This window comes from Argiope bruennichi, chromosome 8 (assembly GCF_947563725.1).
Source record: "Argiope bruennichi chromosome 8, qqArgBrue1.1, whole genome shotgun sequence".
In the NCBI taxonomy this organism is placed as follows: domain Eukaryota; kingdom Metazoa; phylum Arthropoda; class Arachnida; order Araneae; family Araneidae; genus Argiope; species Argiope bruennichi.
Window position 1 is genome coordinate 20748137 of NC_079158.1, and position 14778 is coordinate 20762914.

Genomic DNA, 14778 nt, shown 5'->3' on the forward strand with positions numbered 1-14778 from the left:
TACCAAATTTGATATATTTAAGTCCCTGCATTATTGAGTAATCGCGTTTGCATGCTTTTGAATTTTCAGACCGATAAACGTTTAACCACTTGTTAGATTTGTCTCAAAATTTGATAGATGTGGACACTATAGATGTTAAAAATGAGCACCGAATTTTATCCATTTAGTTCTCCCGATTTTGTAGTTATCATGTAAAGTTATATTCGAATAGCCGGTCAGATGTATTTCCTCTGCATGAGTTGGCTCAAAATTTGATAGAAATCCATATATTTGGTGTCAAGACCATGCACCAAATTTCATCTATCTAGCTCAAAGCGTTTTTGAGATATTTTTGTCACAGACATTTTCCAAAAATGCGTTTTTCGAACCCATAGAAGTCTAAAATATAGAAACTCGTCAAAATCTCGAGTTCGAATTCTTTGAGGATTAAAATCTATACTTCGTATGTGAGAAGTTAAGAATAAGAAAATAGCCCGAAGAAGATGATATATGATCGTTTTAATCCTTTCACCGTCCTCTCCTGTCCGCGAACATTTCATGTATTTTTCGCCGAATTTAGTAAACATTTACAAAGAGTTTTAAACGTTTAAAAGTTTTACAATGTAGAAGCACGCTTGAAGCGCGTCACGGCTTCCCAGCAGAAGTTTCATTTGAACGCCCTAAACGCGTTACGAACCACGAAGAGGTTCATAAACTTGAGACAAATCAAGCGTTGCAATGACCCTCTTCAAGTTTCTTTCACCTTCAGAAGCAGCACATAAATGCATTCCAACAAGCGTGCATGGTGCGCTGTTTTGATGGATCAGATTAGAAATGGGGAATAAACCATTTATACTCATATAAAGGCTCAGAATAGTTAAAAAAAGGGCCTCTAATGACGTGGATGAAATAAAATTTGAAAAATCGTGGATAAAATAAAGTTTATGAAAAGAATTTCATGTTGAAAAAAATGTGGAAAAACAAACATGTGTTGCATTATCATGAGTAAGAACTGTCAAGGCTGAAATTTTCCAAGGCAATGAATGAAGAAAATGAAGATATTATGCAGTTGAGTAAAAACTGCAACATTTGTTCTGCATAATCTAGATAAAATTAATTTTAATGGTCGCAGAGAAGTAAAATATTTTGCCGTGAAATATTTGCCTCAACAATTTCTTTTACGCTTAAAGTACGCTTTATTCTTAATTTATGACCATGTTTCAAGTTTTTGTTTGAGAAGGTTGCATTTTGTTTGAGTTTAGCTAAGCTTTGCTAAATATATTCTCTTTAAAATATAATGCAGAAAACTAAAAGAATGTGTGGTCTGTCACATAGTTATTTAAAAGCAGTATGAAACAAAATATAAAACAGTATGATAAGTGGTATGGTTACAAGTGTGTGATTAATATTATTTATTATTATTACTATACCAAATTAAAAGGAAAAAAAATTACTTTGACCTTTTCTCAAAATATATATATATATAAATAACATAATAATAATGATATTTAAAAATTTTTCATAAAATATATTTTTATAGAAAGTTTATATCTAATGCAGTATTTAATAGTTAACTTAAGTCCCGGTTTTAAAAAAAATCATGGTTTTGCTGAGTTTATAAGTAAAATACAGTCTTTTAAGATTCGACTTTCACGAAATTTGGGGGGGGGATTCAATGAGGGAGGGATTCTATTGTTTTCTTGGAAACCCAATGTGTGTTTAGTAAAAATTGAAAAGTTTGAAAATTCTCTTTTATTTTCTCAAATTCTAATTAATTCTAAAGAGCAACTAGAATGGTGCTATTTCCCTTTGATTTTTTTCCTAGAAAAATACAAATGATCCTCCACATGGAGAAATAATTTTTTCCATAGGGATCAATATAAAATAGAAGAATGTGCGCCATTCAAAAAATTGAAACCAATTTATAATAATGTAATGTATTATTTATAATATTGCTTTTTTTTACAAGAGATTTATCTAAACACAATTCTTTTCGCTTATATTTCAAAATGTGGCTAATATGAGACATTGTAATTATCGCTAAATAAATCTGTATCATGCATAAATGCTGTCTTTTTAGAGTGATTCTTTTCAACATACGATGCGGCAGTTTCCCATACTTTCAGCCTCTTCCTTATTTCATTAAAAGATTGACGCAATATTAAAGCAGTTTTCACCTCCTCTCCTCTTGAAATTTCCTCTACAATCTCTTGCTTTGGCACAAAGTGCAGCTCGACCGACTTTCGAAATTTGTTATGACTGCAAACATTGCTATGATTTGTTATGACTGTTATGATTGTATGTTATTGACTGTATTTGCGCTCGTATGTTATTGAAATAACTCTCCCTCATATTGCAGTGTAGAACTATAATTCTTACGAAAGTATCTCACATATTTTTTTAATGTTTCGATTAATTATATTCCCCTAATATGATTAATTAATTATTTTATAGTTCCGCTTTTGATATGAAAAAACCCTTAGCAAGGGTTAAACACTAACTAATAGTTAAGATACATGTAGGATTCTGCATGCGAATTCACTCGTTCCTGCCACTCGTTTTACAAAGCATCACTCATTAAAAAATTCTTCTTCTTTTTTTTTTTTTTTTTTTTTTTTTTTTTTAAGTCTTGCACGCTGTGCGAATTACTTGGTATAAAATATGCCCATTAAGCGAGGTTTGTATCTTTTCCCTAATAGTACAAATATGTCGTACAATATTGTTGAATATTGAATAATATTACATTGAACAACACTGTATAATATTGCGCAAATACTGTACTACCTGGTTTTTAAGAAAATCATGACCAATGTGCCAAGATCAATACACGAAATACCAACACATGAATTTTTTGGTTTTTGTCGTTTGTTCATAAGAGAAAGTAGAGAAAATGAGGATACTATCTTTGATAATTTATACATATTGAAATATTTGTTTTTAGAAGTCAACTGAACTAGAGACTAAAAAGTCAAACCATTTTTTATCAAAAAAGCTTGACCTTTAAAAATAAATATATAGATAATGACAGGAGAAAATAGTACAAATATGCTGAAATGAACACTTAATCATATTCATAACATATTACAATTTTTAATAAGACTTTTTTTTCCTTATCATCTTTATTGTGCCTTAATTTCCCGATTGCACATATTTTCCTAACTGACGTTTTGAATTTTTACTTTGATCTTTGATATCGAGAGAGAGTTCTATTATTTCTACCAATTTTGCTTATTTTTATAAAAAAAATTATTAATTTCTTAAGAAATTTGTTATTTTTTTACCTTTTATTTTTTAATCTGTTTTAAACTTTATTATTTACAGCTATTATGAAATCTTTAAATCTATTTTCTCAAAATACGATGAGATCGCGCCAATGAATGCAATAAAAAACCCCAATCGATTCATTAAACCAATCGACTTCTGAAAATATTAAACTGTCATCAGAAATATATCACTGTTCAGAATTTCAAAACTCCAACACATCAGGAAACAAGTGAAAAAATTGTTTACAAAATTCCACTTTCACAAACATAAAATTAAGAGACAGAAAAGCGCTAAAAAGATGTTCTAAATTAATATGAAATTCGCATTTCATAAACAAATAATTGAAATGTTTAAATTGTTTTCCGACACTGGAGATAATTTTTCGTAATATTTTAAATGATAGTTTTCATATTAATATTTTAATAAATATATACAGTACTGTGCAAATTAATTGGGACAAACACAAAAATTTTCACAAATGTTGTTTAATTAGTATAGGTTCACTTACATGCACGGTATAGCAATCTAATACAAAATATGTCCTCCTCTAGCTTGAATGAGATCCTGTACACGGTTTGGCATGGATTCCACTAAATTAGAACATAAATTTTTGATCTCGTCATCACGAAACCAAACTTTTATAGCATTCTCAATCATTGTTTTCTTTATTCAGCAGTCCATTTTACTCAGATGCCTCTTTGCAATGCTCTACAAATTTTCGATGGGATTTACATCAGGAGAATTACCAGGCCAATCCAAAACCATTATTTTCTGTTTTTGAAAAAAATTCGTTGTTAGCTTAGAAGGATGGCATGGAGCAAGATCTTGTTGAAAGATACCAACACTACCAGCGAACGTTTGCATCATAGGCACAATTTTACTTTCTATTATAGAAATGTATTATTTAGAGTTCATCATCCCTTCAACTAGTACTACGCTGACAGGTCTTTCAGAAGTAAAATAACCGTAAAACATCTGTTTCTGAGGGTGCTTAACTGTTTGAATAAGATGTTGTTCCCTGATGGGTTCTCCACTGTTTCGCCCGACAAATCTTGGTCGAAACCTTTGCACAAGAAAATACGTTTCATCGCTGAATACAAACTTCTTCCAATCTTAATCAGTCCAGGATTGATATTTTCTGGCCCAATCCAAACGTTTTTTCTTCATTGCAGGTGTTAATAACAGTTTTTCTATTGGTTTTCTTGCAAATCTCCCAGCTTCACTAAGTCTTCATCGAACTGTAGATTAGGGATGACGAATATTTTCAGAGCGGTTAGTACGTAACCAATATCAAAAAGTCACAAATCAAAGTCAACAGTCAAAGAGGGGTGTGATTCAAATCCTTCATACGATCTTACTGGTGATATTTCGGTTATAAGTTTTGGATCACGATAGAAACTAACAATCGATACGATATCACTGAAATTTGCCGGAGCTGTCCAATGGAAACTCTCGAAAGAAATCTGTGATTGAATTGAAAAGTGAACGGACCGGTTATTGGAATTATCGTATCGTATCATTGAATTGCATATCACTGAAATTTATCGCAGCGGTGATTTCACCGGAAAGTGCGAGGCTTCACTGGAAAGTGCGAAGTCACCGATATTCGTATTTGATGATGCACTATTCCATACAGATCATTTTTTATTGCTCGTGATATGATTGACTTTGATTACATGTACTCTGTTTACTGCTGGCGCCATCTATTGGTAGAATATAGGACTAAAGTAAGCATTTTAAAGAAATGACATATATTTTTAACTCATTTTTTCCAGAAAATGGTCCACTCTAATAAATAAATTAAATAAATGGTTTTGAGAAAAAAAATAAAATTTAAGAAGTAAGCTGAAACAGATAAATTAATTCATTCACACGTTAATTAAATTAGTAAATTAAGTATTAATTACAATTAATAAATTTCATATTTAATATTAAGTAATAATTTTCAATTAATAATATGATTGAAATAACAGATATTTGGAACGCATATTTAAAAATAACAATAGCAATATTATTTGTTATTCAAAAAATCGTGGATTATGCATCTCTACTGTAGATGAATCCACGCTCACACCAGTAGCTAATAATTCTCTCTGAAGATCTCTACTTGTGTTGTAAGGATGCATTGTACTATTTCGTACAAGAAATTTGTCTGTTCGAAGTGTGGTCTTGCGTTTGCGTCCACATTTACTCTTTCATTTTGGAGACACTGCCCCAAAATTCTTTTGCTGATTAATAATCCTAAAAACACTGGATTTTCCAACTCCAATGACTGCAGCAATATCCCTCACAGCCATAGAAGTATGCTGACTAAGGGTAGCAATTCTAGTCCTTTTCCTGGGAATGATATCCATTTTTTTTACTGCACGTCAGAAGGAAACAATTCACACAAGCGACCACTTTTTACAGCCACTAAAGGGAAAAAATTTCGACATGTCATGATCACGTGGTCAAACCGGTTTAGACTAGTCAAGGGCAGTTACACGTTCTAAGAAAATGCAGTTGAAAACGATTTGAGACAGAAAATCCCAGAGAAAGGAACAATTTTCTTAAAAAATCTGTTTGTCCCAATTAATTTGCACAGTACTGTATTTATTAAAATACTTATTAATATTCATTCACTAATTTTCTTAGTTTCATATTAAATTTTTTTAAATCGTGTGATTTACTTTATTCTAAATTTAATTATAAACTTATTGTTCCATTGAAAATTGCGCCTAATATTTTTGCTTTCTTCAATAAATTTTGCAATTTAAACACAAAGAGAATTATTTATTAATCACTTTTAAGTGAAATTAACTAAACCACATATTCTGCAAATAGACGAAAATTTTCTTTTGCTTAAATTCTAAGAGTTTAAATAGATCATCATTTTACTGCCAATCCTAAAAGTCCAGCCTAAATTACACTAGCCCAGTTACAAGACGGTTGGTAGGCAACGCATGCGCAGAAAGACTGAAAAATGCTGCTCGGTCTATGGCCCATACTTGTCCCGACAGGACAACAACATGCCGCTGTACTGTATTTTTTCTAACTGCGCATGCATTTATAGAATTTGGGGTTTTTTTGACATGAAAAAAATTGATCACTTCTAATATATTAATTCCGACATTTTTTGCTCTTTGTTCTTTCTGATTCTTTTTTCATTTTATTTGCCATTTTTTTATTGTTCCAAATTTAGGTATATGGACTTTTCTTTTTCTTTTTCCATGTTTCTTTGTGTAAATATTCATCATTTTGGCACGATGCGCTTTGAAAAAGAACAATTCAGAAACGCCAAAACGGCAATTTATAGCCAAGCATGGAATGGCTGAATCTAAGTCATGAAATTGTGGCAAATATAAATCAAACCTTTTCTGCGCATGCGTTGTCTTACTGGCCGCCTTATAACTGGCCGAGTGTAAACCCAACTTAATGGACTATGAACTCTTCAATTAATTAAAATATTTATTTCAACTGAAATTCATTTAAAAAAATTAAACTAAATTAAAAGAAGCGAAAATATATTAAATAAATTATTATTTCTTTTTTTCAAGGGTGTAAAAGTTTAAAACTGATATTTATCTCATAAACATGATACAAGTTTATGTTGTAAGGAAAGTTAATGAAAGTGAATTGAAATATATCATATCAAGATATTTTCTTCCATTGTTTTTCATTAATGAAAATTATAATTATTGTGTGAATAAATTATAAAAATGCTTTCCCCGAAATACTAATAAACAATTTCGTCCAAACTGTGCTTCATAGTTTTAATATCCTTTATCACAAAAATCTGAAGTATGAAATTGATTATTTACAGGTACTTCTTCATAGCGTAAATAACTATGATAAATCCAATTTATTCTATAACTGAAGTTTGGATCGATGCAATTTAAGAATAAAATATTAAAATGAAGATTGAGACATTCAATTCCCTAATTACATTGTTTGCTTATGGTTCTTGAGTATCTTCGAATAATAAAGTCAGCATCTTCGCATTGCACCTAATAATAGAAATAGGATGAGAAAAATCTCTCTTGTAGGATCTAATTAAATATTCAGTCAAAAAAGAAGAGCAAAATATTATTTATCCTTTTGTCCTTTATATATTATTTATTGTCCTTTATTTATTACTAACGAAATCACTTACCAAATTTCAGTTGTCTAAACCATTGTAATTTTGAGTTACCGCATTAACACACAGACTAATAAACTGCCAATTTCTTGATGGATTAGTTTAGGATTCCAGATATTATCAATTAATTCAAAATGTAATTGAAACTTACAAATTTTTCAAAACACCATTTATCATATTTCATCAGTCCATCCCAAACCATTTTTGAGTTATCGTGTCCATTGATAGACAGATTCCAAAAATCTATTTTTCAGACTCTATCAGACTCTCAGATCTATTTTTCAGGTTTGAAACATATAGATTCTTCAAAACCTCCAGGCTTCATTTTTCTGACGATTAGAATAATTCCTCTTTCTATACTTCGCATACAAGAAGGTAAAAATGTATTAAAAAGTGCGAAATGTGGCATTTTTGAATTACTGAAATGTGAGTTAAAGAATTCGTAATCAGCAGTGCTCTAATAACAACGATGTCTACATTTAAGAAAATCTACATTTAATGGCACATCAGAAATTTACACTATATTAGAAGTGACATTAAGTACATTAGAAACGGTACCTATATTTAAGAAAATGTACTAAAACATGACATCAAATGCCTGAAGCTTATCTATTCTAAAAAGTTCAATTTTTCGTTTACCTGCACAACCTGATGACACGAGGGTGCTGGGTACCACGGCGTCCTTGATGGGATCGATGGTCTCCCCGTTGAGGTCCAAAGAAGCCAGGCACCCTTCGAATCCGTGTCTGGACTGCACGAGCTTGGGCAGCGAAGTATAGGAGGCCCGTCTCACTCCCCCCAGATAGAGGAGGCCATCCAAGTCCAAGTGGACGTTGGATCCTGTGCTGGCCACTGTGGCTATCATGTCATCAACCATGAGGGTGTGCTGCTTCACCGATGGCCGGCCTGGGAAAGAAGAAATGAATAAGCATATACTTCACCATGGATGTGTGTTATGGATGCGATAATAGCACTTCGGGTAAAAAAAAAAAATAATAATAATCTTTTTATATTTTAACTACAGAATTAAAAGTCTAAGAATATTTATGCGGAAGTAGATGACGGTGGAAATTTACAAGACCACATGAATTCTATTAAGGTTTTAATGTGTACGTCGTGGTGTGAAGCACGTTATGCAGGCAGGTTTGATACTAGTATCCAGTATCACGTTAGTGAAAAATGACATGGAAATTCTTAAGGATCGAGTCCCTTTGACAAAATTCTATTTTTACTCCGCACGCGGAGGGTATTTAAAGGATGTTTATGCTCCTATCAAATGAGAGATCATTGTTCAATAATTATCTGGTGAGGTTTGACTTTTGACTTCAACATCTACTCTTTGAAAATCCATATTTGAATTATAAAGAATATTTCTGGTAAATATTGGAGAATGACATGTGACAAAAATTTCCTCTGCCAATAAATTTAGTCTTTTTTTTGTCTAAAATTTCGTTTAATCTGGATTTCATTGGATTCTAGTGTCTTGTAAAATACATGCAAATTTGAAAATGGATTAAAACAGTCAAATAAAATACTGAATCAAGGTTTTCAGTATTGTACTAGCACCTAGTACTTGTAGTTTGTTTGTTGATAATTTCTAAAACCTTTACAAAAAGAAAGGAACTGATCAACCAACGTTTTTCCAGTCATATAAATAGAGACGATAGTAAAACATTTTATTTGAAAGCAAATAGCATAAACAATTTTCGTTTACATATTTATTCGAGTAATTACTCCTAAACTAGACGTAGAATTAATGAGTCTGATCCACTAAAATTCAGAGTTTCGAGTAACTATACAGAACAACATTTTTTTGTTTGTTTGGCACCTGCATTTCTTAAAATTGATTTTGACTCTATCTGAGGAATATATTTTAAATATGGAAACGTTTTTCGATATATACCTCTACTTTTCGTGATTTCACGTAGCTACATTATAAAACATTTTAAATTTTCGAGCAATTTCTCAAACAGAAAAATTACGTGTAAAGGAAAACAAGAACAACAGATTATTGGACTTTGCTCTCAGACTAAATGTCCTGATCCAAAAAATAATACAATACGATACTATAGCTTCGGTCGTAAAAAGATTAAATTTAAGAAGATTCAATTTCATTTCACAGACTCCTCTTACTAAATAAAAAGACTACATGAAATATCTTTGTTTCTTGTACTATGGGTTAGAAGAACCAAATAATACCATTGGATAAGGCAAAAGTGACTTAACAGAGAGAATATAGCTGCTGGAGATAAAAAAAAATATCTTTCATGAAGTTTTATTAGAATGCGGTAGAATCACCTTGCTTCCATCTCATATAAATTTAGAATTAATGAAACTAATTTCATGAAAGCTTTTGACTAAGATAGTCCTTAAATTTCATAGGCAGATTGGGACTAATTGCAATATTTTTTTGGTAAAATATTTATACCTTTATATTAAATGTATTGGCTTTTCCTTGCTTATTTTAATTTAGTTATATTGACGACCGGTTTTAAAGCAACGCTATGTCTATTTTGGGCCGAACCTCGTAATTTTGAACAGATGACCAGGACGACACCTGAGCTGGCACCTCCCTCTCCAAATTTCCACACTACACCCCGAAGGATTTAACGTACACCAGACCTGCTTACACGGCTGTTCTTTGGTGGAATCGGGTCTCCGTTCCGAAGCAGAGATCTTACCACCAGGCCACCTCGGCCCTTTTCCTTGACTATAACAATTTTCTTATAGCTTAACAAATCATTCATAATATGCGCTAAAAGGCATTTAACAATTTTGTTTATTTTAGATCGGATATATTTTTTTTCCAAAACTTATTGGCTGTTACAACTTGCATCAGACAGGAGGAATGTTGTAATAATAAAAAGAAATATATTTAAAATGATTTTCTCTTTATCATTCTTTTATTAACTAAAATATATAAAGCATTTGGTAATTATTATCACTTGGTATAACGGTAATAAAGGATTTTAAGACTGCTTTGACGTTATAAAAGTAAAATTATTTAACCAACCTACATAAAATATAACCAATCAACAACAACAATTCAATTCTGATTACTCTGAATCAGTATTGAAATTAACGATAGCAAAAGATAATGATGAGTAAAATGGCAATTCTGCCGGATGAACGAGATCGTTAAGAATGCTAAGCTCATTCATCATCACGGTAACTCCTTATTTCTCATATTTTTTTATTTTGAGCACATTTTGTAAATTAAGCATTGAACCCATTCTCCTTCATCAATTTGCATCATAACTGCAATTAAAGCAAGCAAATGATAGCAATGAGTAAAAATGCAATATTGCTACGGACTTGATCGCCAAGAACAATATGTCATTCTATATTCTATATTCACGGCAACACTTTATCATGAAATTTTTCATTGCATACATTTGTAAATTAAGCAATGAAGCCATTCTCTTTCTTCAGATTTGCGGGGAACAACGATCTATTAATAATATCTTGACTTCAGAGTCGGAATGTTCCTAGTTTGAAACCCGATTTCACCGAATAAACCATCTTGCAAGTGGATTTATGTGTACGTCAAAAATGTCGGGGTTACACTTCTGTTTGTTGGGGAGGAAAAGAGGAAAAGGGAGGGCCAGATCAGGGGCTATCCTCGTTATCTGACTGCTGTTCAAAATTATGTGGTCCGTTCAGAAGTAACACTAAATTTATTTTATAACTTGTTAATGTAATATACCATAATATATATCATCAGAGTTGCTGTACGCATCCATTAGAAGTATGTAACCATCCATTAATAGAATGAAACCATTCTGTTTTAGCATCTGTTTGTTAGTTCAAAATTCATTTTTAACTCTTTTTTTTACCTCTGTTTTTCTCATTTTTTTTCTTAAACCGTTCCCTTTCTTTTATTCTTTTTTCTTGCTCTCATTTCTTATTGAGTCGTCATTTTCTGTTTCCATTGCATCTTTATCAGTTAAGAGAGTTAAGAATTTTCTTTTATTGAGTGAGCCTGTTTTACTCTTTCAGAGATAAATCCTTAGGGAGAAATGTTATTTTTGATGGTACATGATGATAATTGATGCAAAAAATCTAACTACATGAATCAAACATAAATGAAGATAAATCTCTCAAGTTATAATATGTTGCACAACTTTCCAATTGTATAGTTTCGGATATTTCTTTTTGATTTGTAAAAAATTGCAACCACTAATAAAAAAAAATTAAAGAGTTTTTTTTTGCATTTAATGGACATGAAAAGCTATGAAAAGTTGACAGACCAGACTGGAGTCAGTTGAGTTGAGCTCAACTGACTGATACAAACTCAGTCGAATATAGAGCAGCATTGATGTGCTGAGGAACTAGCCAGTGCTGAATTGAGCACTGTCTTAGTAGTGAATCGACAGTGGAGTTCAGCTAAATCGAGTAGACAGTGAAGATTAGCAAATATTTAAGAGATATAAATAATCACATGCATAATCTTTTGTGGAGTTCTCTTTGATCTTTTTGTGCTTTTACTATTGTTTCCCATTGATTCGCTGTTTGTGTGCTGCTGTACACTATAAGTATTTCTGTGTACTGTTCTTGTGTACACTCAGCTGTATTTTCGTTTTCTCTACGTTCGCATTTTCGTGTTGAATAAAAGTCTTTATTTGTTATTGAGCTTGTTGCACTGTTTCACCATAAACTTACTACACTGTATCTGTTGACTGCCCCTGTTTTTACGGACTTCAGAAATTTGCATGAAATTTTTTATAACAATAGATATTGGTTTGGTTTGATGGAGTTTATTGGCGCAAAAACCATTTTTGATTAAACAGCGTCAAACATATGGTGAGAGTTAATCTTATTTTAAAAGTTGAAAAAGTTTGTTTCTAAATTGCATCATTTTCCTGGATCTGTCAATCTGTAAAATTTACTAAAAGTAATAGCATGGTAAAACATAATCTAAAATTCATTTAAGAATCATATTAAAAAGTAAAAGCCAATCATTTTTAAAAAGGTAAAAAGATGGGGAACTTTATGAAGGATACCTTTTAATTTTATGTGGGGAGAATGAAAACAGTGAATGCGTTCATTGTTAAATTGTGGACATTCTATTAAAAAGAGAAGAATCGTCATAGAACACTGACATATACTGTACATCGGGGTGCGGGTTCCCCAAACAGCAAATGTTTGTGTTTGAGCTGTGTGTGGCCAATTCTTAATCTGGTAATAATTGTATCAAGTTTTCCATTAGGCAAACAAGGCTAACAGACGATTAGATGTTTTATTGCTTTCATTTTATTTGCCACTGTTAAATCCCACTGGGTTTGGCATTTTAAATGCAGACTGGATTTAACATGGTTTTGTTATGTCTTTTAATGGAATAGGAGATTTTAATATACTAATAGCAGATTGTCTGATTATTCATTTCCTGGTATACGAATATGCGAAGGAATTCAGCAGAAAAGAACTTTGAACCTCTTGCAAGTGAGATTATCATGTAGTTCAAGTATGTTAAAAGTCAATAGATGAGAGAAACGGTGGAGTGATGTCAACGATTCCAAGACACATTTTGAGTCTGAATAAATGATATAGTTATCAGGTGGTCTATTTGAAATGTGAGATAATGCATGAAGGATGGCAGTCATTTCTGCAGTAAAAATAGAACATGAAGGGTGAAGTTGAAATGAGATGGTAGAATTGATAAAAACGCAAGCAAACAAAGTACATGAACCTTTTGAACCATTTTTAAATATTGGAATGAAATGTTTATATGTTTCACGATGATGAGCAAAAAGTTGGAGATAAATCTCAGGGGCCGTATTAGATTTATCAAAAATTGTAAATGGATTAAGTATTTTTCTCCATGTGATTTCCATGAAGGGAGGTATTTATATTATTTTACGCTTGGTATAACAAGGATATTGTCTATGTTTAAACTGTTTGAATGTTGCTCTGTTAAAGAATGAAGGAATGACGAATATTCTGGCATTTTATAAGCGAAGTATGAATTGATTTTGCTTGTAATTAAAAAAAAACGTATGTGATAGAGGGGAAATAGTAAAATGGAAAGTTTAAAATAGTAATGGAGAGTTAGCATTTTTCGCCCGGATCGAGAGAGGACCCACAACATTCAACATACATGCTTTCGACAGGAGAAGTACGATAGGCACCACTGCAAAGCCCGAAAGCAATAGATATTGAGAAAAATACAAAGTCTCTTACCTATAGTGACTGCGTGCCATTGGTTGTCGTTCAACGTTGTTCTGGTGTTCGATCTAACTTTCCGAGGTCCGTCCCCTAGATTGAATATGTAGTGCAAATGACCGTCCACCAGCTCGATGACAATGAAATCCTGTCCCTTGCCGCCATTGAAGAGGATGAGTCCATTAGGTTCGAGAGTCTTGAACTGGAAGTAGAGATTCATGGAGGAGTAGGCCTTGAGCTGCGACAGGCCGATGAAAGTGAATTTAGATTTGAAGGTGACTGGGTGATGGACGATCTCGTCCTTTTTACCGAATTTGGCTGTCACCTGAGGAGAAAAAATGATTTTTGGCGTTGGAGAAACAGAAATAGACGTGAATTTTTCACATCAAAATACACAATTTGTATAGTTTCAGATGATTGAAGAATTAAAATATTATTTGTAAAACAAATCGTATATGTTTGCTATTCTTTCCATCATAATAAAATGTTTATTTATTTTGTGCAAGATGCTTTTAAACTGTGGTTAATAGTTCAATAGGAGATCAATAATATTTTACAGCATTCATTTTTTATCACTTTTAATTACTTTGACTTGTTTCGTGCTAATTAAAATGGTGTTTGTAATCTATTTTTTCACACCTCTTTCTAAATTACAATTCTACTTCGTTAAACTCCAAATTCTTGACAAAAAATTAATCTTCATAATACTCTTCGTACACTAATAAACATTTTTCTTATTTATTTCAGAATGTTCCATATTTTTAAACAAAAATAATTATGAAAATAACCTTTACTTAATACATCTCACCAACTTCTTTTTTTTAGCAACAATAAATTGGATTTCTTTTTCCTTTTTCCTATTAGATAAAGATTCATTTTCTTACTGTTTCTTTATTCAATTATTGCAAAAGTTTCCTCCTCTGAAAGGATTTGCAAGTGGAAAAAGTTTAAAAAGTCTTCACCGAGAGAAAGTTTGATTAGAATTTTCCTTCTCCCGTTGTCATCCTAGAATGTTCGTCATAATGAGTTTATTCTGTACAAAAACAAGATAAATCAATCAAACACTTTTTGAAAATAAATTCCCTCAAAAGTTTGATATGTGTATTATTAAGATCACAATGTTTTGCCATTTGTCAAGTCAAAAAAACATTTCATAAAGTCTTCCCAGTTTTTTTTTTGTCGTTAAAAATTTGTCATAGCACTGCAAATATTCATCATGCCATTTTACCGCTGGTGATGTGAAACTATGACTGGTT

The 14778-nt window shown here is 31.7% G+C and overlaps 1 protein-coding gene across 1 annotated transcript in view; it reads right to left on the reverse strand.

Annotated features, from left to right (window-relative positions):
• The window catches only part of LOC129981085 (neurexin-1b-like), a 321421-nt gene that overhangs the window by 33912 nt on the left and 272731 nt on the right, over positions 1-14778 (reverse strand). The window contains exons 13-14 of the mRNA XM_056091735.1: positions 13541-13847; positions 8000-8266 (exon numbers count right to left, since the gene is read on the reverse strand). Coding sequence (XP_055947710.1) covers positions 8000-8266; positions 13541-13847 — 574 coding nt within the window. The remainder of the gene's footprint in view (positions 1-7999; positions 8267-13540; positions 13848-14778) is intronic.